Below are 24,972 nucleotides of genomic sequence, written 5' to 3' on the forward strand. Positions count from 1 at the left end.
CATCTGACCAAGCTTTCTGATGACTTATTTTCCTAAGAATTACTCTATGTTTGTATCTTTCTGCTTATGTTCTGGAGTGTAATGGACATTTTTAAAGTACTGAGAAATCCCAGATTATACTTAGCCAGTTACAAGGATAAAATGTATTTTCTGTGACCAAGATTATAATTAATCTGTTTATTCATAAATTATCATCACAATACTTAAAATTGCATTATTCAGATTAATATTTTTCATCTTCAAACTGATTAATTTCTTTTCCTATATTATTACTATTTTAAAAGAAGAATTGCTTTTTACACTGTAACTTTTGGTTTCAACAACTTTTACAAATTCTCCATATTAAAGTGAACTAAAAGCATTTAAAAAGTAAATAATATCAAATACAGATGTTTTTGATAGAGAAAATCGTGTACCATACAAGAAAATAAATCTACCATCAAATTTTTTATTTCAAATGCTGCCTAAAATTTACTATTATACACTGCTTTTATGTCAAATAATATAATTAAGACAAGTAAAATTCAGAGAGAACATTATGAGTAATTCTATCACATACAGATAAAATGATCACATAAATATAAAAAAATATATAAAATGAATGTCTGTATACAAACATAAGTTCAGTTCAGTTCAGTCACTCAGTCATGTATGATTCTGTGACCCCATGGACTGCAGCACACCAGGCCTCCCTGTCCAACACCAACTCCTGGAGTTCACTCAGACTCATGTCCATTGAGTCGGTGATGCCATCCAACCAATTCATCCTCTGTCATCCTCTTCTACTACTGCCCTCAATCTTTCCCAGCATCAGGGTCTTTTCAAATAAGTCAGTTCTTCACATCAGGTGGCCAAAGTATTGGAGTTTCAGCTTCAGAATCAGTTTTTCCAATAAATATTCAGCACTGATTTCCTGTAGCATGGACTGGTTGGAACTCCTTGCAGTCCAAGGGACTCTCAAGAGTCCTCTCCAACACCACAGTTCAAAAGCATCAATTCTTCAGGCTCAGCTTTCTTTACAGTCCAACTCTCACATCCACAGATGACTACTGGAAAAACCATAGCATTCACTAGATGGACATTTGCTGGCAAAGTAATGTTTCTGCTTTTTGATATGCTGTCTAGGTTGGTCATAACTTTTCTTCCAAGGTGCAAGGTTCTTTTAATTTCATGGTGGCAGTCATCATCTGCAGTGATTTTGGAGACCAGAGAAATAAAGTCTGTCACTGTTTCCATTGTTCCCCCATCTATTTGCCATGAAGTGATTGGATGGGATCCCATGATCTTAGTTTTCTGAATGTAGAGCTTTAAGCCAACTTTTTTACTCTCCTCCTTCACTTTCATCAAGAGGCTCTTTAGTTCTTCTTCACTTTCCACAATAAGGATGGTGTCATCTGCATATCTGAGGTTATTGATATTTTTCCTGGCAATCTTTATTCCAGCTTGTGCTTCATCCATTCCAGCATTTTGCATGATGTACTCTGCATAGAAGTTAAATAAGCAGGGTAAGAATATACAGCCTTGACATATTCCTTTCCCAATTTGGAACCAGTCTGTTGTGCCATGTCCAGTACTAACCGTTGCTTCTTGACCTAAATAGAGATTTTTCAGGAGGCAGGTCAGGTGGTCTGGTATTCCCATCTTTTGAAGAATTTTCCACAGTTTGTTGTGATCCACACAGTAGAAGACTTTGGCATAGTCAATACAGCAGAAGTAGATGTTTATCTGGAACTCTGTTGCTTTTTCAGTGATACAGCTGATGTTGGCCATTTGATCTCTGTTCCTCTAGCTTTTCTAAATCCAGCTTGAACATCTGGAAGTTCACAATTTACATACTGTTAAAACCTGGCTTGGAGAATTTTGAGCATTACTTTGCTAGTGTGTGAGGTGAGTGCAACTGTGCGGTAGTTTGAGCATTCTTCGGCCCTGCCTTTCTTTGGGATTGGAATGGAAACTGACCTTTTCCAGTCCTGTGGCCACTGCTGAGTTTTCCAAATTTGCTGGCATGTTGAGTGCAGCACTTTCCCAGCATCATCTTTCACGATTTGAAATAGCTCAACTGGAATTCCATCACCTCCACTAGCTTTGTTTGTAGTGATGCTCCCTAAGGCTCACTTGACTTCACATTCCAGGATGTCTGGCTCTAGGTGAGTGATCACACCATCGTGATTATCTGGATCATGAAGATCTTTTTTGTACAGTTCTTATGTGTATTCTTGCCACCTCTTAATATCCTCTTCTGCTAGGTCCCTATCATTTCTGTCCTTTATTGTGCCCATCTTTGCATGGATAGTTCCCTTGGTATCTCCAATTTTCTTGAAGAGATCGCTAGTCTTTTCCATTCTATTGTTTTCCTCTATTTCTTTGCACTGATCACTGAGGAAGGCTTTCTTATCTCTCCTTGCTATTCTTTGGAACTCTGTATTCAAATGGGTATATCTTTCCTTTTCACCTTTGCCTTTCACTTCTCTTCTTTTCATAGCTGTTTGTAAGACCTCCTCAAACAAACATTTTGCTTTTCCATTTCTTTTTCTTGGGGATGGTCTTGATCACTGCCTCCGGTACAATGTCATGAACCTCCTTCCATAGTTCATCAGGCACTCTGTCTATCAGGTCTAATCCCTTGAATCTATTTCTCACTTCCACTGTATAACCAGAAGGGATTTGATTTAGGTCATAATGAATGGTCTAATGATTTTCCCTACTTTCTTCAATTTAAGTCTGAATTTTGAAATAAGGAGTTCATGATCTGAGCCACAGTCAGCTCCCGGTCTTGTTTTTGCTGACTGTATAGAGCTTCTCCATCTTTGGCTACAAAGAATATAATCAATCTGATTTTGGTATTGACCATCTGCTGATGTCAATGTGTAGAGTCTTCTCTTGTGTTGTTGAAAAAGGGTGTTTACTATGACCAGTGCCTTCTTTGGGCAAAACTCTATTCATCTTTGCTCTGTTTCATTCTGTATTCCAAGGCCAAATTTGCCTGTTAGTCCAGGTATTTCTTGACTTCGTACTTTTGCATTCCAGTCCCCTATGATAAAAAGGATGCCTTTTATGGGTGTGAATTCTAGAAGGCCTTGCAGGTCTTCATAGAACTGTTCAACTTCAGCTTTTCAGCATTACTGGTAGGGGCATAGCATTGGATTACTGTGATATTGAGAGATCATTCTAATGTTTTTGAGATTGCATCCAAGTACTGCATTTTGGACTCTTTTGTTGACTATGATGGCTATTCTATTTATTCTAAGGGATTCTTGCCCACAGTAGTAGATATAATGGTCATCTGAGTTAAATTCACCCGTTGCAGTCCATTTTAGTTCACTGATTCCTAAAATGTGGATGCTCACTCTTGCCATCTCCTGTTTGATCACTTCCAATTTGCCTTGATTGATGGACTTAAAATTCCAGGTTCCTATTCAATATTGCTCTTTACAGCATCAGACTTTACTTCCTTCACCAGGCACATTCACAACTGGGTGTTGTTTTGGCTTTTGGCCCTCTCTTCATTCTTTCCAGAGTTAGTTCTCCACTGATCTCCCATATCATATTTGTCACCTACCGACCTGGGGGGTTTATCTTTCAGTGTCCTATCTTTTTAGCTTTTCATACTGAAAGTGAAAGAGGAGAGTGAAAAAGTTGGCTTAAAATTCAACATTCAGAATACTAATATCATGACATCTGGTCCCATCACTTCATGTCAAATAGATAGGGAAACAATGGAAACAGTGAGAGACTTTATTTTGGGGGGGGGGGTCCTCCAAAATCACTGCAGATGGTAACTGCAGGCATGAAATTAAAAGACGCTTGTGCCTTGGAAGAAAAGTTATGACCAACCTAGACAGCATATTGAAAAGTAGAGACATTATTTCATCAAAAAGGTCCATCTAGTTAACACTTTGGTTTTTCCAGTAGTTATGCATGGATGTGAGAGTTAGACCATAAAGAAAGCTGAGAGCCAAAGAATAGATGCCTTTGAACTGTGGTGTTGGAAAAGACTTGAGAGTCCCTTGGACTGCAAGCAGTTCCAACCAGTCCATCCTAAAGGAAATCTGTCTTGAATATTCTTTGGAAGGACTGATTCTAAAGTTGAAACTCCAATACCTTGGCCACCTGATGGGAAGAACTGACTCACTGGAAAAGACCCTGATACTGGGAATGATTGAAGGCAGAAGGAGAAGGGGACAACAGAGGATAAGATGATTGAATGGCATCACTGACTCAATGGACAAGAGTTTGAGTAAGCTCCGGGATTTGGTGATGGACAGGGAGGCCTGGAGTGCTGCAGTCCATGGGGTTGCAAAGAGTTGGACACAACTAAGCAACTGAACTGAGCTGAAGTCCTACAGTTTCTGCATCAGCATTTATAGCTTCACCTGGTACTATTTTTGCTATGGAGATGGCTTCTCTCCTTAAACCTTATGAATCAAACTGCTAGCTTCATGCTTTTCTTCTGCATCTCTCTCATCTCCTTCAGCTTTCAGAGAATTAGGGTCCTGCTTTGGATTTGTTGTTGTTCAGTTGCTAAGTCATGTTTGACTCTTTGTGATCCCATGGACTCTAGCCTTCCAGGATCCTCCTTTCATGGGATTCTCCAGGCAAGAATACTGGAGTGGGTTGCCATTTTCTTCTCCAGGGGATCTTCCCAGCCCGGGGATCAAACCCACATCTCCTGCATTGGCAGGCAGATTATTTACCACTGAACCAACTGGGAAGCCCTGATTATTAGCCTCACTTTTAATGATGAGGAAGTAAAGATGAAGACCTGGGCCTATATGTCTATAAATACATAGTTTGCCAGTTACAGAGACAGAGACAACAGTACTATGGTTTTATCTTCCTATTTATTTCCTTTGCTGGTACTATACTTAAGAAATATCTTTCAGCTGAAGTTGAAATACTCTTCTGCTTAACACTTTTTTCCCCCCTGGGTAAAATTACAAAAAATAATAATGCAAGAGCAAATAAAATATTTTCTTTATGCTCCTGATATAATGGCAACACTGTAGAATACAGAAGACTGACACTGAGCTCCTGAACCTGGTGTGGCCTCATTCAGCCACAGCTGCTTTGTCACTCTTTCTGCTGTAAGGGGACTTATTTCTTTCTTTCTTATTTTTTTCCAAACTGTTCCTTCCTGTGATAGGAAGTGAAACAGCAGATAGAGCATTGAACTGAAAAGAAATTTGGCATTAGAAAAGATATGTCTTTAGAGGTGAATGGAAAAGGTTGATTTATAATGAAAGTCATCAGGACATTTAAGACTCAATTTCTCATTCTCATAGGGTACAGAACAACCACAAACACCACAACAAACAATCTAAGGTAGGGTTTTATACTTGTTCTATTTTGTGTGTCTGACTGAAGGCTACTATTCCAGTCTTTCTTCTTTTCCTAGTTAGGTATCAGGTACATAAACCTGAGTTTATTTATTTATTTATTTTTTTGAATCTTTATTTATTTTATAGAAATATAGTCAATTTACATTAGTTTCAGATGTACTACATAGGGAGTCAATATTTTTCTAGGTTATACTTTATTCAAAGCTATTAAAATGTTGGCTACCTTCCCTGTGCTGTACATTACATTCTTGTATCTTTTCTGTTTTATATTTAGTAGTCTGTACCTCTTAATCCTCTATGCCTATCTTGCTCCCCTCCCCCCAGCCCTCCCCCTACTGTTCTCTATATCTTAGAACTAGTTTGTTCTCTATATCTTTAAGTCTGCTTTTATTTCATTATTTTCATTTGTTTCAATTTTTAGATTCTATATATAAATGATAACATATAGTATTTGTCTTTCTCTGACTTATTGCAGTAAGCTTAATATCCTCTAGGTCCATCCATGTGGCAAATGGCAAGATTTCACTTTTTTGGCCAAGTAATATTCTGTGTGTGTGTGTGTGTGTGTGTGTGTGTGTGTGTGTGTGTGTGTGTATACCACATCTTCTTCATTCTCTTGTGGCTAGAAGGTTGCTTCCATATCTTGGCTATTGTAAATAATGTCACTATGGGAGTTCCCTGGTAGTCTAGTGATTAGGATTTGGCATTGTCACTGCAAAGGCCTGGTTGGGAAGCTGATATCTGACAAGCCACACAGTGCAGCCAAAAAAAAAAATTGTCTCTTTTTGAATTAGTGTTTTCATTTTCTTTGGATATATATCCAGGAGTGGAATTGCTGGATCATATACTAGTTCTAGTTTTAGCCACTGAAAATTTTAAAGCCCTGAATATAATTTAGCAGGAACACCATCACAGGCAATCAGTTTTTGTTCTGTTGCTAAAGCTATTGGACATATGCTAAAGTGATTCTTTTTTTTTTTTTTTTTTGGTCTGAGTGTATGACAAGAAAATAAGGTTTAACCAATATGCAAATCAAATGGTCTCCACTGGTATTATTAATCTAGAAAGAAATAATTGCATAGTTACTAATAAGAGGAAGGACATTTAGTCTATACTTTCAAATGGGATAATCATTCTAAAGAGCTGGCAAAATTTCTCCCCAAGTTAGTATAGATTATATGCTATGTCATAAAAGATAGCAATCATGAAGTGTGTTTTTTTTTTTTTCAGTATTTGCTTTTAGAGAAAAATCCTAAAACTTGTAGGGACTTCTGATGTCAGAAAATTATGAAATGTAAGAGTATATTTAGCAATCAGGGTGACTCAGCTCATGGTAATTGGCATATGTATAATTATAATTTGCATTCCAGTTATTTAAACTGAGATATCCTTGATCAGGTTGAACATACTGTGAATAGAAGATCTCTTTTTCCAAGAAGTAAGGTGCAGACAGTCTTTGGAGAATGGCCTCACTGAACTGGTAAGTTAGCTTTCTCCGGATTTTGATGATTTCCCCAGTTCTTCCATAATTCCTCAGTGCTCTGGCCATTTTCTGGTAAGTCATGGTCTTCCGGTTGCCTTTTCTTTTTCCCCAGAGTTGGGCAAGTTTTTCTTTGTTTTTTGATACAAACTGAAAGATTCCTTTGGTTTGATCTATCCACTGAATACAAGATGCCATCTCTGGATTACATAGGGATTCATGAAGGTATTCAAACAGTCGGAGCTTCTTCCTGCCTTTTCCTCCCTTTTGCTGGAGAATAACAGGTTGTACCAGCTGGTTTTCGGGGACGTTCTCCAGAGATTGATGAATATTTCCTTCAAAATAGAGGTCCGCAGCACTGTTTATGACTGTTCTCCAATTATAGATGGGTTCCTCTGCAGGCTGCACACCATAGCTGTTGGAATTTCCTCTGATATGAGAACGGTGGTTGATAAAAGCCAGGTAATTTTTGTAATCTGAGGAGTACTGAAAGTCTCCAGTTGAATGCTGCCTCAGTACTTCAAAGGCATCTTCAAATGCTTGACCCAGCTTGTCTTGTTCAGCACAAGCCATGCTTCATTAAAAAATTGACAATTCTGTCCATCAGAGGCCAATCCAACGTTTACAAGTGCTCCAGGTGGAAACAACTTTCCCCTCTGACGCACAGGTCTGCAACACTCTCCTAAACCTGAGTTTATCATACCCTTTAACCATATACATTATTACCATTCATGTAAGCCTCTTATTTTTTATTTATTAGTCTGTGACCTGTATATATGCTACGTACAAAAGACTCACTTCAGATCTAAAAGTGAAAGTGTTAGTTGCTCAGCTGTGTCTGAGACTTTTTGCAACCCCATGAAAGGTAGTCTTTCAGGCTCCTCTGTCCATGGAATTTTCCAGGCAAGAATACTGGAGTGGGTTTTGCTATTTCCTTCTCCAGGGCATCTTCCCAACCCAGGGATCAAACCTGCATCTCTTGCGTCTCCTGCATTGGCAAGCAGATTCATTACCATTGTACCACCTGGGAAGTCCTTTATTTGTATATGTTTATTTCCTTTCATCCTCACTTTTATCGTTTTTTTGCAAATCCTTTTGTTTGCATATGTTCATATAGAAATGTATTACTGTTTTTTATGTATATTTTAAATATGCATAATGCTCTTTCAATTATGTATTATAGAGCCATCAGCATGTGGATATCTACCTCCTTCTGGGTATGGCATGGTAACCATCCACCACCTTCTACATTCTCATTCCCTCTGGAATATACTTAGGCTGCTTCAGCTCCTACCGCCCAAGTTTGCATTGACTATCCTTATATATGTTCCCCAAAGAGGCTTGTTGATCATTGCTTTAGGATATACAACCTGGGCAAAGAACCACATGGGCATAGAGCAGGCATAAAAAGAAAAAGAAAGAAAGTGAAAGTCACTCAGTTGTATCCGACTCTTTGCGACCCCATGGATTGTAGCCTGCCAGGCTCCTCCATCCATGGGATTTTCCAGGCAAAAATACTGGAGTGGGTTGCCATTTCCTTCTCCAGGGGATCTTCCCAACCCAGGGGTCAAATCCTGGTCTCCTGCACTGCAGGCAGACTCTTTATCATCTGAGTCACCAGGGAAGCCCCCAGAGTAGGCATAAGTGATATTTAATTTTGCTATGTATTACCAGATAATTCTGCAAATTGGTTTCAACAATGTTCACTCCTGTCAGCTGAGCACGTGAGCCCTATCAAGGGCATATCCCTCTCATAACTTGTCTAATTTCTGTTCCTCTAACAATTTCAGAGTGACGTTTTATAGTTGTCATTTGAAATACTTTGATGTCTTATGAGATGAGAAACCATCCCTTCACAGATCTTGTCTGCTGTCACATTTTCTATCTTGAATAATGCCTATTAATGTATTTTTCCATGTTTCTATGATATTAATGAATTAATGCATTTGGGAGAGGGAAAGAAAAAGAGAGAAACTGTAGATGTTATTTATATTTGCCACAAACTATTAGCATCACATTATGTTTGGCATTATAAGTAACTCAAATGAAGTAAGACCTCAGTCCTTTATCATGTCAAGAACGTTTATCGACATTTTATCATGTTGAACACAAAGTTTCCCAGCTTGCTATGGATTCCACCTCCCGCTATGAAGCTTCCAACACTGTTAGAACAGTTAAGGATGTATTACTCAAAATTAAGGCCACATTTGAGGTTTCTGTGCAAAGACAGAACAGAAAATCTCATCTTTGTCCTGTACTGTTTATTTTTCCCATCGATATTCAAGCTGTTGTCCCACATATTTTTATTCTTCCTTCTCAAATCTGAATCTTCCAACAAATTGCTCCGACTTCATGGATATACCTTTATTCATACCTTAAATATGTATTTGAACTTTCCTAAGCCAATTTGTTAGCTAACTGCTTCTTTTCTATATATGGTTATATAAATATATGGTTGTTCAAGCCAGGAGCCATTTTCTACTTTTCCTATTGTCCATTTTAAATTCCCTGAATTTTGTTGCATCTGTCAACATTTTTGAGCATGAAGAGGGTTCAATGCACCCAGTGTGCAGAGTTGATTAATTAAGCACTCAAATCATGGATATATAGCATAATTTAAGTCATTAAATAAAAGCCCTGAAATGATTTTGTCTACTTAAAGCATATCTCCTTTATTATCCATATTCTTTTTAACAAATAAAAGTGTTTCAAAGTCTGAATTAATTCATAACAGTGTTGGTCCTTGTTAATTACTTAGCTGAAGTGACAGGATCTATGTCCAGGAATAGCTTCCTGAGGTCACATCCATTGCATGTGCAGGTAAACAACGGTTGCAGCGCTTAGCCATCACACTGTTGTGGTAAATTACACCAGTAGATGGCACTCTCACTTAGAAAAAAACTAAAGGTGACCTTTTTTTAAGTCTTTGGGTTAAAAATCATACAATTCTTAAAATTCCCCAATAGTGTGAGGTGACAAAGACCTTGCTTAGCCACAATCAATTTTTATTCACCGGTATATTAAAATGGTTAGCTATACTTGATTGCATCAAGCTCAGGATAAAACTGACACATAACTTTATGTTTGCTGAGCATTTATACTTTTGGCTCGTTGCTGCCTTTGTGTCAGTTTTACAAATATATAATAATAGAATCTCATTTAAATTTGCTTTTAAACATTTAATTTGATAATGTAAGTTAATATCTTAAAAAAACATTTTAATATCTTAAAAATGCATTTAGAAACAGACTGCTTTATATAATAATAAATGCTGCAGAATATTACTCTAAATCCTTACAAGGCACAGGGACTCGACAGATTTTCACCTGTTGTGGAAGTGCATAGGTTTCTTTATTTATTTACTGACTAACTTGTTTTGCTTAAATAGTAACAGTGCTCATAGTCTGGTAGATCTATTTATCTTTATTATCTTTATTGACACTGCAATGTAGTTCATATTATGGTTCATCTAAGTAGGATATTTAAGTAGAGATTAAATGCTAAAATAAGATTTAAAATAAGCACTATAGATGACCATAAGTCTTATGGTATATAGTTATGTCTATCAACATTCTTTTAATTTTTGTAGTATATTTTAGAATGATTGAACATTAAAAAAATGATAACATGTTTGGAATTGAACAGAGAGGGGTTTTCTCCAATATTCTTTTAAATTTCTGCTTCTTTTTTAATGTTTAATTATTTTTGGAAGCACTGGCTCTTCACTGCTGTGTGGGGGTTTCTCTACGGGCAGCAAGCAGAAGCTATCCTCTAGTTGTGGTGCATGGGCTTCTCATTGTCATGGTTTCTCTTGTGCTCATCTTGTGCTTTTCTCTTGCTGTGCTTCTCTTGTTTTCTTTCAGGCTCAGTAGGAGAAGGCAATGGCACGCCACTCAGTACTCTTGCCTGGAAAATCCCATGGACAGAGGAGCCTGGTAGGCTGCAGTCCATGGGGTCGCTAAGAGTCAGACACGACTGAGGGACTTCACTTTCACTTCTCATTTTCATGCATTGAAGAGGGAAATGGCAACCCACTCCAGTGTTCTTGCCTGGAGAATCCCAGGGATGGGGGAGCCTGGTGGGCTGCTGTCTCTGGGGTCGCACAGGGTCGGACACGACTGAGCGACTTCACTTTCACTTTTTACTTTCATGAGTTGGAGGAGGAAATGGCAACCCACTCCAGTGTTCTTGCCTGGAGAATCCCAGGGCCGGTGAAGCCTGGTGGGCTGCTGTCTCTGGGGTCGCACAGAGTCGGACACGACTGAAGCGACCTAGCAGCAGCAGCAGTTGCGCTACACAGGCTCAGTTGCCCTGCTTCATGTGGTAGCTTCCTGGATCACGGATTGAACTGGTGCCCCCTGCATTGCAAGGTGGATCCTTAACCACTGGACTACTAGGGAAGTCCTCTAATACTCTTAAAACAAAACTGATTTCATAGAAACCAACTTCTTATGTTAAATGTTTTGCCCCTTTTGATGAAATACAAACAAGAATAGCATTTGTATGAAAACATGTCAAGGACCAGAAGCAATATATATGTACCTCAAACCATAAATGTGAATATAAAAACAGAGCGATCTGCATAGCTCCAGTAAATCTAACTAGTGAGTTGGTTGCTTAATGGAAGTGAATTAAATTTAGTAAGGCTCCCAGTGTATCCACTGGAGTAAACGAATGTTCTAAATTCTGCAGAAAGCAACTGGAGTGTGTCACACGAGCATCCAAAGAAAACAGGTGGTGAGTTCAGATTTCCCAGGTGAGGATTACAATCAAGCTGCAATTGTGGAACTCTCTCCTGTAAGAGCAAACATGGATTGTTCTGCTGGTGTTCTATTTGCTGCAGACACTGCCTTTTCAAGCGACATCTCCTCTACAGGCAGATAAATTCATCCTTTTGCCAAGGACATTCATAATTGTCAGAGCCTTTGCTGTTCTCTTTGACTGGGGTGAATCAGCTGTTTAACTGAACAGTGAGAAAATGGTCACAGGTTCCTCCTTTCTTCCACTAACTGCGGCTTTCTTTCATGCTTTATGAAATGCCCCCTGCTAAGCAAAGCCAAACAGTGCATAATGGACTTTCGCAAAAGCCAAATGTATTTACTCTAAGTACAAAGACTTTGAGCAGGCTGTGATTTAATCTTTGCTATTTGTTTTCCCTTATCAGGTGATTGACAGGATGAAGCAGGCACAATCCATTTCTCTGATTAATAGACTACCATGCAGTTTGATTTCTTCCGTATGAAGGTTACGCAGACTAGGTGGTGCCATCAAGGAAAAAAGTTCTTTTAAAGAAAATGCCAAATGCATTCTGTTTTGTGGAAGATAGCTGAGGCCATGAGATTTAACAGAAGAAGCAGGGCTTTGGCGTCAGAGAGCCCTGGCATTCGGCTTCTGCTGGCCTACTTACGTGTCTTTGAGGTGTACCTTAGCCTGTAATACCATGCTAGGAGACACCCTACCCTCCCACTCATCCTACTATGTTAACATTTTGAATCAGTAAGTCTCCTGGCAAATCTTCGTTATATTGGCAGCATTTTCTTGTGGTAATAAAAGGGTATGTATAGTAAAATGCATGGGATTAGTTTTAGACTCATTGAAATATGGTAATCTTTCTGTTTCATCACTGGAAAATGAATGAGTTAGTTCTTACCTCAAGGGACTGTGCTGAGCATTGGCTATGATGGCATATGTAAAGCGTTTGATAGATAATAGGAGTTCATTTAACATTAAGCATAATCTTTCATCCTTTCTCAGCTGTAAACCCTGCAAGGTTGTGAAATAATAGCAAACCATTATAAGAAGGAATTTTTCTACATTTCCATAAACAAAAACACTATTTTATGAAATGAATGTAAGCTAATGTCAAAATTTCCTTTTTCCTCTCAAAGAGTAATTTGAAGGGATATTTCTTTTAATTTGCTAGTTCCTTTCACTATTTAAGTAAAGCTATCTATTATAGTATTTCCAAACATAAGACAGTCAATTATTATTCCATATGCTAAGCTCTCATAAAATGATATTACACATGTATATTTTCTAAATATATATTACATTAGTAAAGTACCTTAGCAGTATACAAAATAGAGTTCACTGGATCCAATTTCTTTTCTACTACTGAATTGATATTGGAACTCAGTGGTAATTTAACACGCTATAACTCTGCGACATGCTTAGAATGAGAAGAGTGACTTATTCAACATAACTTTGATATGGGGATTAATGGCTAAAATGTATTATTTTGAATTTGAAAATATTTCACAATGCCATTAGGTTATCACTATTAAGGTAGAATGAGTAGACATTACTCTAAGACTTGAAGGAAGACAGGCTATATTTTGCACTTACTTGAAAACTTGCAATTCATATTCATTGAACTTCCAAAGTTCTTTTCAAATAAAGTTAATGTTTCAGTTATGTCTATATCTCAAGTACAATTAATTCAAATAAAATGAACAGGTCAGGGTGATTTGGGGTTATACATAGATAAAATATAACCATGTCTGTGATAAATGATTTGTCTACATTATTAATTTTAAATAAAATTAACCTTATATTCAACCCTAAATAAACTTTTTAACTTGAGAAATCTAGTTTAACAAACTGGCCTGAGGTTCTACTAATAATTTTAATATTGGTGAAAATTATGCAGTGAACAGTTATTCTGTGGTCAAGTTTTATGGTTAGTAACAACACTAATTTTCTTCTCAATATATGTTCCTGATAAATATTATTTTTTAAGTATCTGGAACTTTGTATATGAAAAAATTCATTTTGACATTTACCCTGAGAATAATTTTTTTTTCTGTATAACTGAAAAACAGGCAAGAGGAGAAAATATACAATTGGTATCAGCCATCATCTTTAACATCATACTCTTTTGGATGAGCTTTTAGAGAAATGCTTTAAAATAGAGGGCTTTAGGTTAAAAGCGTAATAATCCTAAATTAATGAAAATGTCAAAATGACTAGATATGGAAAAAAGAGTGGTGACAAAGGACCACAGAAGAAAGAAAGGAAGTATTTTCTTTATAACGAGCATTTGAATTGGAAAGGACTATAAACAAAAACCCAGTTCAGTGCACTCACTCAGTCATGTCTGACTCTTTGCAACCCCAAGGACTGCAGCACATGAGGCCTCCCTGTCCATCACAAACTCATGTCCATCACATCAGTGATGCCGTCCAACCATCTCATCCTCCATCGTCCCCTTCTTGTTGCCATTTCCTTCTCCAGGGAATCTTCCCAACCCAGGGATTGAACCTGGGTCTCCCACATTGCAGGCAAACACTTTACCATCTGAGCCACCTGGGCAGCCCCCCAAAAATAAAGTCTCTCACTGTTTCCGTTGTTACTCCATCTATTTGTCATGAAGTGATGTGACTGGATACCATGATCTTAGTTTTCTGAATGTTGAATTTTAAGCCAACTTTTTCACTCTCCTCTTTAACTTTTATCAAGAGGCTCTGTAGTTCTTCTTGACTTTCTAACATAAGGCTGGTGTCATCTGTGTATCTGATGTTATTGATATTTCTCCCAGCAATCTTGATTCCAGCTTCACGCAACCCAGCATTTCACATGATGTACTCTGCATATAAGTTAAATAAACCAGGAGACAATATACAGCCTTGACATATTCCTTTCCCGATTTGGAACCAGTCTGTTGTAACATGTCCAGTTCTAACTGTTGCTTCTTGACAGGCATACAGATTTCTCAGGAGGCAGGTCAGGTGATCTGGTATTCCCATCTTTTTAAGAGTTTTTCACAGTCTGTTGTGATCCACAGTTAAAGGCTTTGGCATAGACAATAAAGCTGATGTTTTTCTGGAACTCTCTTGATTTTCCAGTGATCCATCAGATGCTGGCAATTTGATCTCTCGTTCCTCTGCCTTTTCTAAGTCCAGCTAGAACATCTGGAAGGTCTCGGTTCATGTACTGTTGAAGCCTGGTTTGGAGAATTTTGAGCATTACTTTGCTAGCATGTGAGATGAGAGCAATCGTGTGGTACTTTGAACATTCTTAGGCATTGCCTTTCTTTGGGATTGGAATGAAAACTGACCTTTTCCATTCTGGTGGCCACTGAAGAGTTTTCCAGATTAGCTGGCATATTGAGTGCAGCACTTTCACAGCATCATCTTTTAGGATTTGAAATAGTTCAACTGGAAAATCCATCACTCCACTAGCTTTGTTGGTAGTGATGCAGGTCCACTTGACTTCACATTCCAGGATGTCTGGCTCTGGGTGAGTGATCACATCATCATAATTATCTGGGTCATGAAGATCTTTTGTGTATAGTTCTGTGTGTTCTTGCCACCTCTTCTTAATATCTTCTGCTTTTGTTAGGTCCATACCATTTCTGTCCCTTATTGTGCTTATCTTTGCATAAAAATTTCCCTTGGTATCTCTAATTTTCCTGAAGAGATCTCTAGTCTTTCCCATTCTGCTCTTTCCCTCTATTTCTTTGCACTGCTCACTAAGGAAGGCTTTCTTATCGTTCCTTGCTATTCTTTGGAACTCTGCATTTAAATAGGTATATCTTTCCTTTTCTCCTTTGCTTTTTGCTTCTCTTCTTTTCACAGCTATTTGTAAGGCCTGCTCAGACAACCATTTATCCTTTTTGCATTTCATTTTCTTGGGGATGGTCTTGATCACTGCCTCCTGTACAATGTCATGAACTTCCATCCATAGTTTTTCAGGCACTCTATCAAGTCTAATCCCTTGATTCTATTTGTCACTTCCACTGTATAACCATAAGGGATTTGATTCAGTTCATACCTTAATGGTTGAATGATTTTCTTTACTTTCTTCAATTTAATCCTGAATTTTGCAATAAGGAGTTTATGACCTAAGCCACTGTCAGCTCCCTGTCTTGTTTTTGTTGACTGTATAGAGCTTATCCATCTTTGGCTGCAAAGACTATAATCAATTTGATTTTGGTATTGACCATCTAGTGATGTGCATGTGTAGAGTCTTCTCTTGTGTTGTTGGAAGAGGGTATTTGCTATGACCAGTGGGTTCTCTTGGCAAAACACTGTTAGCTTTTGCTCAATGTTAGCCTTTACTCTGCTTCATTTTTTACTCCAAGGCCAAATTTGCCTGTTAGTTCAGGTATTTCTTGACTTCCTACTTTTGGATTCCAGTCCCCTATAATGAGAAGGACATCTTTTTTTGGGTGTTAGTTCTAGAAGATTTTGTAGGTCTTCACAGAACTGTTCAACTTAGCTTCTTTAGCATTACTAGTCAGGGCATAGACTTGAATTGCTGTGTATTGAATGATTTGCATTGGAAACAGAGATCATTCTGTCGTTTTTGAGATTGTATCCAAGTACTGCATTTTGGACTCTTTTGCTTACTATGATGGCTACTCCATTTCTTCAAAGGGATTTTTGCCCACGTAGTAGATATAATGGTTTTCTGAGTTAAAATTCACCCATTCCAGTTCATTTTAGTTCACTGATTCCTAGAATGTCAGTATTAACTCATACCATCTCCTGTTTGACCATTTCCAATTTGCCTTGATTCATGGACCTAACAAAAACTCAAGGACATTCTAATTCCCATTGTTGACTATGTATTTCATTTTTCTATTTTCTTGTCTCCCCTTAGCTTCCATTCTTTCTCTCTCTGTCTTTCTCCTATTGCCTTCAGTTCAGTCACCCTCTCATGTTCGACTCTTTGTGACCCAATGAAATGCAGCCTTAGTTTTTCCTTACGTTACTTCATTTATGATGTTGCTGATTCATATTTCTGGTATTCATATTTCTTTTAATCTATGGAAAATATTCATAGTAGTACTTAAGTGTATATAGAAAAGCTATTTTATTTTGTTTACATTGCTAGAGAAATGCAGGATATTTGTGGCTTCTAGTTCTGAATCATTTAATTTATTTGACAGGATAAAATTTTGAAATATTAATGGGTTGGAGTTTCCTCTCTCTTTTTCTTTCTTTTATTTTCTCCTACTGCTTAGTCTTTTCTCCACTTAGCTCAAGGGAAGGGGAGATGAGAACAGGAGGTCTCTCAGCAATGACCAACACAGATCCCAAATTAACCAATAAGCCACCTTATACACACATACACACACACAAGATAATCCATCTCTGTATCACTCGTGTGAATAAGCATGCATGCATATCTCCTGTGCATAAAAATTAAACACCTCAAATAGTCTAGCATTGTTTATTTTTGTCTGTGTTATAGAGTGAAGTTTGTTGAGTTAAAGAAAAACAACTGCATTTTACTCACATGCCTATTCCTGATGGCGATTGATATGATTTCAGATATTGGATATCACATCTAGACACCTTATTAACTCTTCTGTGTGAGGAAATTATTCATGAGGAAATGATCAGGCCCCAGGGTAAATCAAAGAATGGTGAATATGTAATTCTCAGGACTTGTAGCTGTTCAGTCACTCAGTTGTGTCTGACTCTTTGCAACCACAAGGACTGCAGTACATCGGTCGCCCTTGTCCTTCACTATCTCCCAGAGTTTGCTCAAACTCATGTCCATTGAGTCAATGATGTCATCCAATCACCTCATCCTCTGTTGCCCCCTTCTCCTGCTGCCCTCAATCTTTCCCAGCATCAGAGTCTTTTCTAACGAGTCAGTTCCTCACATCAGGTGGCCAAAGTATCGGAGTTTCAGCTTCAGCATCAGTCCTTCCAATGAATATTCAGGGTTGATTTCCTTTAGGATTGACTGGTTTGATCTCCTTGCAGTCCAAGGGACTCAAGAATCTTCTCTACTACCACAGTCCAAAAGCATCAATTCTCTGGTGCTCAGCCTTATTTATGGTCCAACTCACATCTGTACATGACTACTGGAAAAACCATAGCTTTGACACTGTAGATCTCTGTCAACAATTCTCAGGATTAACTGATAATAAAATGAAATTTTAAAGAATTCTGAAAATACTGAATCTGAAAGAGTACTAATAGTGTTTGAAATCTACTAAAGAGTTATCAGTTCCTTATCAGAATGAAGTTTGCTAACACTTGTAGACTATAACTTAGTAATTTTATTCCTATAAATTAAAAGGTGTTTGCTCCTTGGAAGAAAACTTATGACCAGCCTAGAGAGCAAAAAATGGGCCAAAGAACTAAATAAACATTTCTCCAAGAAGACATACAGATGGCTAACAAACACATGAAAAGATGCTCAACATCACTCATTATCAGAGAAATGCAAATCAAGACCACAATGAGGTACCACTTCACACCAGTCAGAATGGCTGCAATCCAAAAGTCTGCAAGCAATAAATGCTGGAGAGGGTGTGGAGAAAAGGGAACCCTCTTACACTGTTGGTGGGAATGCAAACTAGTACAGCCACTATGGAGAACAGTGTGGAGATTCCTTAAAAAATTGCAAATAGAACTGCCTTATGACCCAGCAATCCCACTGCTGGGCATACACACCGAGGAAACCAGAATGGAAAGAGATACATGTACCCCAATGTTCATTTCAGCACTGTTTATAATAGCCAGGACATGGAAACAACCTAGATGTCCATCAGCAGATGAATGGATAAGAAAGCTGTGCTACATATACACAATGGAGTATTACTCAGCCATTAAAAAGAATACATTTGAATCAGTTCTAATGAGATGGATGAAACTGGAGCCGATTATACAGAGTGAAGTAAGCCAGAAAGAAAAACACCGATATGGTATACTAACACATATATATGGAATTTAGAAAGATGGTAATGATGACCCTGTATGCGGGATAGCAGAGGAGACACAGATGTGCAGAGCGGACTTTTGGACTCTGAGGGAGAGGGAGAGGGTGGGATGATTTGGGAGAATGGCATTCAAACATGTATACTATCATGTAAGAAATGAATCGCCAGTCTATGTTTGATGCAGGATACAGGATGCTTGGGGCTGGTGCATGGGGATGATCCAGAGGGATGGTGTGGGGTGGGAGGTGGGAAGAGGGTTCATGTTTGGGAACTCATGTACACCCGTGGTGGATTCGTGTCGATGTATGGCAAAACCAATACAGTATTGTAAAGTAAAATAAAGTAAAAATAAAAATTTAAAAAAAAATAAAAAAAAAGAAGCAGAGACATTTCTTTGCCAACAAAGATAGATCTAGTCAAGGCTATGGTTTTTCCAGTAGTCATGTATGGATGTGAGAATTGGACTGTGAAGAAAGCTGAGTACCAAAGAATTGATGCTTTTGAACTGTGGTGTTGGAGAAGACTCTTGAGTCCCTTGGACTACAAGGAGACACAACCATTCCATCCTAAAGGAAATCAGTCCTGAATATTCTTTGGAAGGACTGATGCTGAAGCTGAAACTCCAATACTTTGGCTACTTGATGCAAGAGAGGGCTCACTAGAAAAGACCCTGATGCTGGGAAAGACTGAAGGTGGGACAAGAATGGGAGGATGGAGGATGAGAGGTTGGATGGCATCACCAACGTGATGGACATGAGTTTGAGTAAACTCTGGGAGCTGGTGATGGACAGGGAGTCCTGCTGTGCTGCAGTCCATGGGGTAAAAAAGAGTCAGACACAACTGAGCAACTGAACTGAACTGATATACCCAAGAGAAACTTTTGTTCCTATCCCACAAAAGACACGTATAAAATTGTTCCAAGTATCACAGCAGATAACAATGCAACTGGAAAAACAAAATTGCTTTAAAAAGTGATGAATAAATTGTAGCATATAACCAGAATGGAATGTTATACATGATTTGAAATAAGGAACCAGCTACATAAATTAAATTAACTGACATAATACTTAACCCCCAAACAAATAATAGAATAATAACCATAGCATAAATCTTCAACATATATATTGAAGTCAGCAAATCAATATATATTGCAAAATATATTGAAATATATTTTCAAACGAGAGATGGCAAAAGTGAACTTCATTTTAGGAATCAGTGAACTAAAATGGACTGGGATGGATGAATTTAATTCAGATGACCATTCTATCTATTACTATGTGTAGGAATCACTTAGAAATAGAATACCCTGGATAGTCAAGAGTCCAAAATGCAGTTCTTGGATGCAATGTCAAAAATGACAGAATGATCTTTGTTGGTTTCCAAGGCAAACAGTAATCCAAGTCTATGTCCCAACCACTAACGCTGAAGAAACAGAAGTTGAACGGTTCTAGGAAGACATACAAGACCTGCTAGAACTAACACCAAGAAAAAGATATCCCAATTCATGTTAAGGCTTGACAGAAAACAACAAAATTCTGTAAAGCAACTATCCTTCAGAAAATAAATTTTAAAAATTTCCTATATAAACAAACAAACAAAAAACGTCCTTTTTATCATAGGGGACTGGAATGCAAAAGTAGAAATTCAAGAAATATCTGGAGTAACAGGAAAGTTTGGCTTTGGAATACAAAATGAAGCAGAGCAAAGGCTCACAGAGTTTGGCCAAGAGAAAACGCTGGTCATAGCAAACACCCTCGTCCAACAACACAAGAGAACACTCTACACAGGGACATTACAAGATGGTCAACTCCAAAATCAGATTGATTATATTCCTTCCAGCCAAAGATGGAGAAGTTCTTTACAGTCAGCAAATCAAGACTGGGAGCTGACTGTGGTTCAGATCATGAACTCCTTATTGCCAAATTCAGACTTAAATTGAAGAAAGCAGGACAAAACCACTAAACCATTCAATTCAGGTATGATCTAAGTCAAATCCCTTATGATTATACAGTGGAAGTGACAAATAGATTCCAGGGATTAGATCTAACAGATAAAATATCTGAAGATCTATGGATGGACATTTGTAATATTGTACAGGAGGTAGTGATCTAAAACATCCCCAAGAAAAAGAAGTGCAAAAGGCCAAAATGGCTGTCTGAAAAGGCCTTACAAATGGCTGAGAAAAGAAGAGAATCTAAAAGAAAAGGAGAAAAAGAAAGATACATCCATCTGAATAAATAATTCCAAAGAATAGAAAGGAGAGATAAGAAAGCCTTCTTCAGTGACCAATGCAAAGAAATAGTGGAAAACAATAGAATGGGGAAAGGATCCCTTCAAGAAAATTAGAGACACCAAGGGAATATTTCACGCAAAGATGGACACAATAAAGGAGAGAAATGGTATGGACCTAACAGAAACAGAAGATATTAAGACGAGGTGGCAAGAATACACATAATACACAAAAAAGATCTTCATGACCCAGATAAATATGATGGTGTGATCACTCACCTAGAGCCAGACATCCTGGGAGTGTGAAGTCAAGTGGGCCTTGGGAAGCATCACTATGAAAAAAGTTAGTGGGGGTGGTGGAACTCCAGTTGAGCTATTTCAAATCCTAAAAGATGATGCTGTGAAAGTGCTACACTCAATATGCCAGCACATTTGGAAAACTCAGCAGTAGCCACAGGCCTGGAAAATGTCAGTTTTCATTCTAATCCCAAATAAAGGCAATGCCAAAGAATGTTTAAACTACCACATGATTGCACTCGACTCAGAAACTAGCAAAGTAATGCTCAAAATTCTCCAAGCCAGGCTTCAACATTACGTGAATCGTGAACTTCCAGATGTTCAAGCTTGATTAAGAAAAGGCAGAGGAACCAGAGATCAAATTGCCAGCATCCGTTGGATTATTGAAAAAGCAAGGAATTCAGAAAAGCATTTACTTCTACTTCATTGACTATACTAACACCTTTGGCTGTGTGGATCACAACAAACTTTGGAAAATTTGTAAAGAGACAGGAATACCAGACTACCTTATCTGCCTCCTGAGAACCCTGAAAGCAGGTCAAGAAGCATAGGTTAGGACAGAACATGGAACAACAGACTGGTTCAAAACTGGGAAAGGTGTACATCAAGGCTGTATATTGTCACCCTGCTTATTTAACTTATATACAGAATACATCATGAGAAATGCTGGGCTGGATGAAGCACAAGCTGGAATCAAGATTGCTGGGAGAAATATCAATAACCTCAGATATGCAGATGATGTCACCCTTATGGCAGAAAGTGAAGAACAACTAAAGAGCCTCTTGAAAGTGAAAGAATAGAGTGAAAAAGCTGGCTTAAAACTCAACATTCAAAAAGCTAAGATCATGGCATTGTGTCCCATCAGTTCAGTTCAGTTCAGTCGCTCAGTCATGTTAGACTCTTTGTGACCCCATGAATCGCAGCACGCCAGGCCTCCCTGTCCATCACCAACTCCTGGAGTTCACTCAGATTCACGTCCATCGAGTCAGTGATGCCATCCAGCCATCTGATCCTCTGTCGTCCCCTTCTCCTCCTGCCCCCAATCCCTCCCAGCATCACAGTCTTTTCCAATGAGTCAACTCTTCGCATGAGGTGGCCAAAGTACTGGAGTTTCAGCTTTAGCATCATTCCTTCCAAATAAGTCCCAGGGTGGATCTCCTTCAGAATGGACTGGTTGGATCTCCTTGCAGTCCAAGGGACTCTCAAGAGTCTTCTCCAGCACTACAGTTCAAAAGCATCAATTCTTCGCCGCTCAGCTTTCTTCATAGTCTAACTCTCACATCCATGGATGACCACTGGAAAAACCATAGCCTTGACTAGACAGACCTTTGTTGGCAAAGTAATGCCTCTGCTTTTGAATATGCTGCCTAGTTTGGTCATAGTTTTTCTTCCAAGGAGTAAGCATCTTTTAATTTCATGGCTACAGTCATCATCACTTCATGGCAAATAGATGGGGAAACAATGTAAACAGGGAGAGACTTTGCTGTCTTGGTCTCCAAAATAACTGCAGATGGTGACTGCAGCCATGAAATTAAAAGATGCTTGTTGCTTGGAAGAAAAGCTATGACCAAACTAGACAGCATATTGAAAAGCAGAGAGATTACTTTGCCAACAAAGGTCCATATAATCAAAGCTATGGGTTTTCCAGTAGTCATGTATGAATGTGCTAGTTGGACTGTGAAGAAGGCTGAGTGCCAAAGAATTGATATTTTTAAACTGTGGTGTTGCAGAAGAGTTTTGAGAGACCCTTGGACCTCAAGGAGATTAAACCAGTCAATCCTAAAGGAAATCAGTCCTGAATATTCATTGGAAGGGCTGTTGCTGAAGCTCCAATACTTTAGCTACTTGATGCAAGGGAGGACTCATTAGAACAGACCCTCATGCTGGGAAAGACTGAAGGCAGGAGGAAAAGTCAACAACAGAGGGTGAAATGGTTGGATGGCATCACCAACTCAATGGACATGAGTTTGAACAAGCTCCAGGAGATGGTTAAGGGCAGGGAAACCTAACGTGCTGCGACCATGGGGCCACAAAAAGTTGGACATGACTGAGGCAGTGAACAACAACAATATTGAAATACATATATATTCATATATGTATGTGTGTAATATATGTACATGTATGTATATATGCAATATCAACACATATAGTTAAAGTAAAAATTAATGGGAAAAAAAACTAAGCAAAAAATTTCAAACCTCTAGAAAGCATAGCAAGGTTAGTGGATTTCAAAGGTAAATTCAATTCTCAAATTATGGATATAGTCATTGAAAATTGAAAAAAATTTATTAGTACCATTATTTTTAGATGTCCTATATGTTAGATATAATTTGTTGTATGAAATTTTAGAAATATCTTAAAATAAAGTGGAAGTAAAAGCAATGTAAACACCTTTAAATATATATATATATATAAATATATATATATATAAGTACTGACATGATTATTTATAGAGGGAGAAACTGGGAACACCTCATCAGACAATATTTTTTAGTATGCATTGAAGCATTTGAAAATGTTTATATCATTTCCCCCAGCAATATCACTTCCAGGAATTTCTCTAAAAGTACAGTTATGGATGTGCAAAAAGATTTGCTTATGGAGTTGACTTATTCATCATCCCTGGAGAAGGAAATGACAACCTACTCCAGTATTCTTGCCTGGAAAATCCCAAAGATGAGGAGCCTGGCAGGCCTCAGTCCATGGGGTTACAAAGAGTTGGACATGACTGAACAACTTCCATTTACTCCCTGTATTATTCCTTATAATAACAAAAATCAGAACAAAAAAACATTGACAATTAGGGAGTGGTGATACAAATAAAAGTACGACCATATGCTGAATTATGACATTATTAACAGAAATAAATAAAATAATGCTGCTTGTCAATGTTGTCAAGTTCAATTTCCACATCCTCCCAAAGTTCTTACAGTATACTTTGCTCCTAAAGGCATTCCCTTTTAAATACTTGCCCTTTCCTATGTGTATTTATATGTGTGTATGCGCTTAGTAGCTCAGTCTTCTGCCTCTTTGAGACCCCATGGACATAGCCCGCCAGGCTCCTCTGTCCATCAAGGCAAGCGTACTGGAATGCGTTGCTATGCCCTCCTTCAGGAGATCTTCCCAATGCAGGGATTGAACCCATGTATTTATGTAGTTGGGCGTATATAATATTTGTTATAGGTCCTTTTTTTGTTTCTATTTATCATTTTATATCTGTCTGTATATGAATTGACTAATTCTACTTAAAACATGTTTTAAATATACTCATTTATTTTTATCACGAGTATGTATAACAAAAACAATGCATCTTAAATGTTTTTAAGTGAATGGAAGGCACTAATAAGCTTTGGTTTTAGGCACCTAAGAAATAAAGCAATGAAATATCTCTTTTCACCTTTCTGGATGGCTACCTGAGAACATGGCATAAACTAAGAGTTGGTAATATGCTAGGTACAGAGTACTCCTTTACTTCTGGAGTGAGCGTGAACTAGAGCAATCAATCTGGAGATGAAAACAGAAAAAACTTGTCAAATGAATATATGATCCAAACATTCAACTCCTAGCTATATTAACCAGAGATAATATCCATACAGTTCCAACAGAAGACATGAGTGGATTACATGCTATGTGACATCAGGGAATTGGAAGTGATCTGTAGAAACACAGGCAAATTGTAGTTAAGGGTACAACTGGAGTCCTTTGCCATACTTAGAATCAATGGTCTAAATAGGGCCATAAATATAAACAGACTAAATATACAAAATTAAAAGTGAGTAAATCCTAGAATTTTAGTACTGACTTAAAAAAAAAATGAAAAACAAAATAAAATACTTCCACTTCCCCTGTCACTCAGGGTCTAGATTAAATCTTTGTAACAAAGAGACCCAAAAATACAGTGCTTCAGAAAACAAATATTTGTTTTTCTCTTGAGTAATCTGCCCAAG

General features: G+C 38.0%; 1 protein-coding gene across 1 annotated transcript; it reads right to left on the bottom strand.

The window, feature by feature from the left end:
• Positions 1-5,513: 5,513 nt before the first annotated feature.
• On the bottom strand, positions 5,514-7,433 carry LOC138446926 (transcription factor Spi-C). The gene has a single exon (XM_069602383.1). It carries the CDS (start codon positions 7,390-7,392, stop codon positions 6,646-6,648), a length of 747 nt encoding a protein of 248 aa, XP_069458484.1. The 5' UTR covers positions 7,393-7,433; the 3' UTR covers positions 5,514-6,645.
• Between the last annotated feature and the right edge of the window lie 17,539 nt (positions 7,434-24,972).

The sequence above is a fragment of the Ovis canadensis genome, chromosome 10, assembly GCF_042477335.2.
Source record: "Ovis canadensis isolate MfBH-ARS-UI-01 breed Bighorn chromosome 10, ARS-UI_OviCan_v2, whole genome shotgun sequence".
In the NCBI taxonomy this organism is placed as follows: Eukaryota; Metazoa; Chordata; class Mammalia; order Artiodactyla; family Bovidae; genus Ovis; species Ovis canadensis.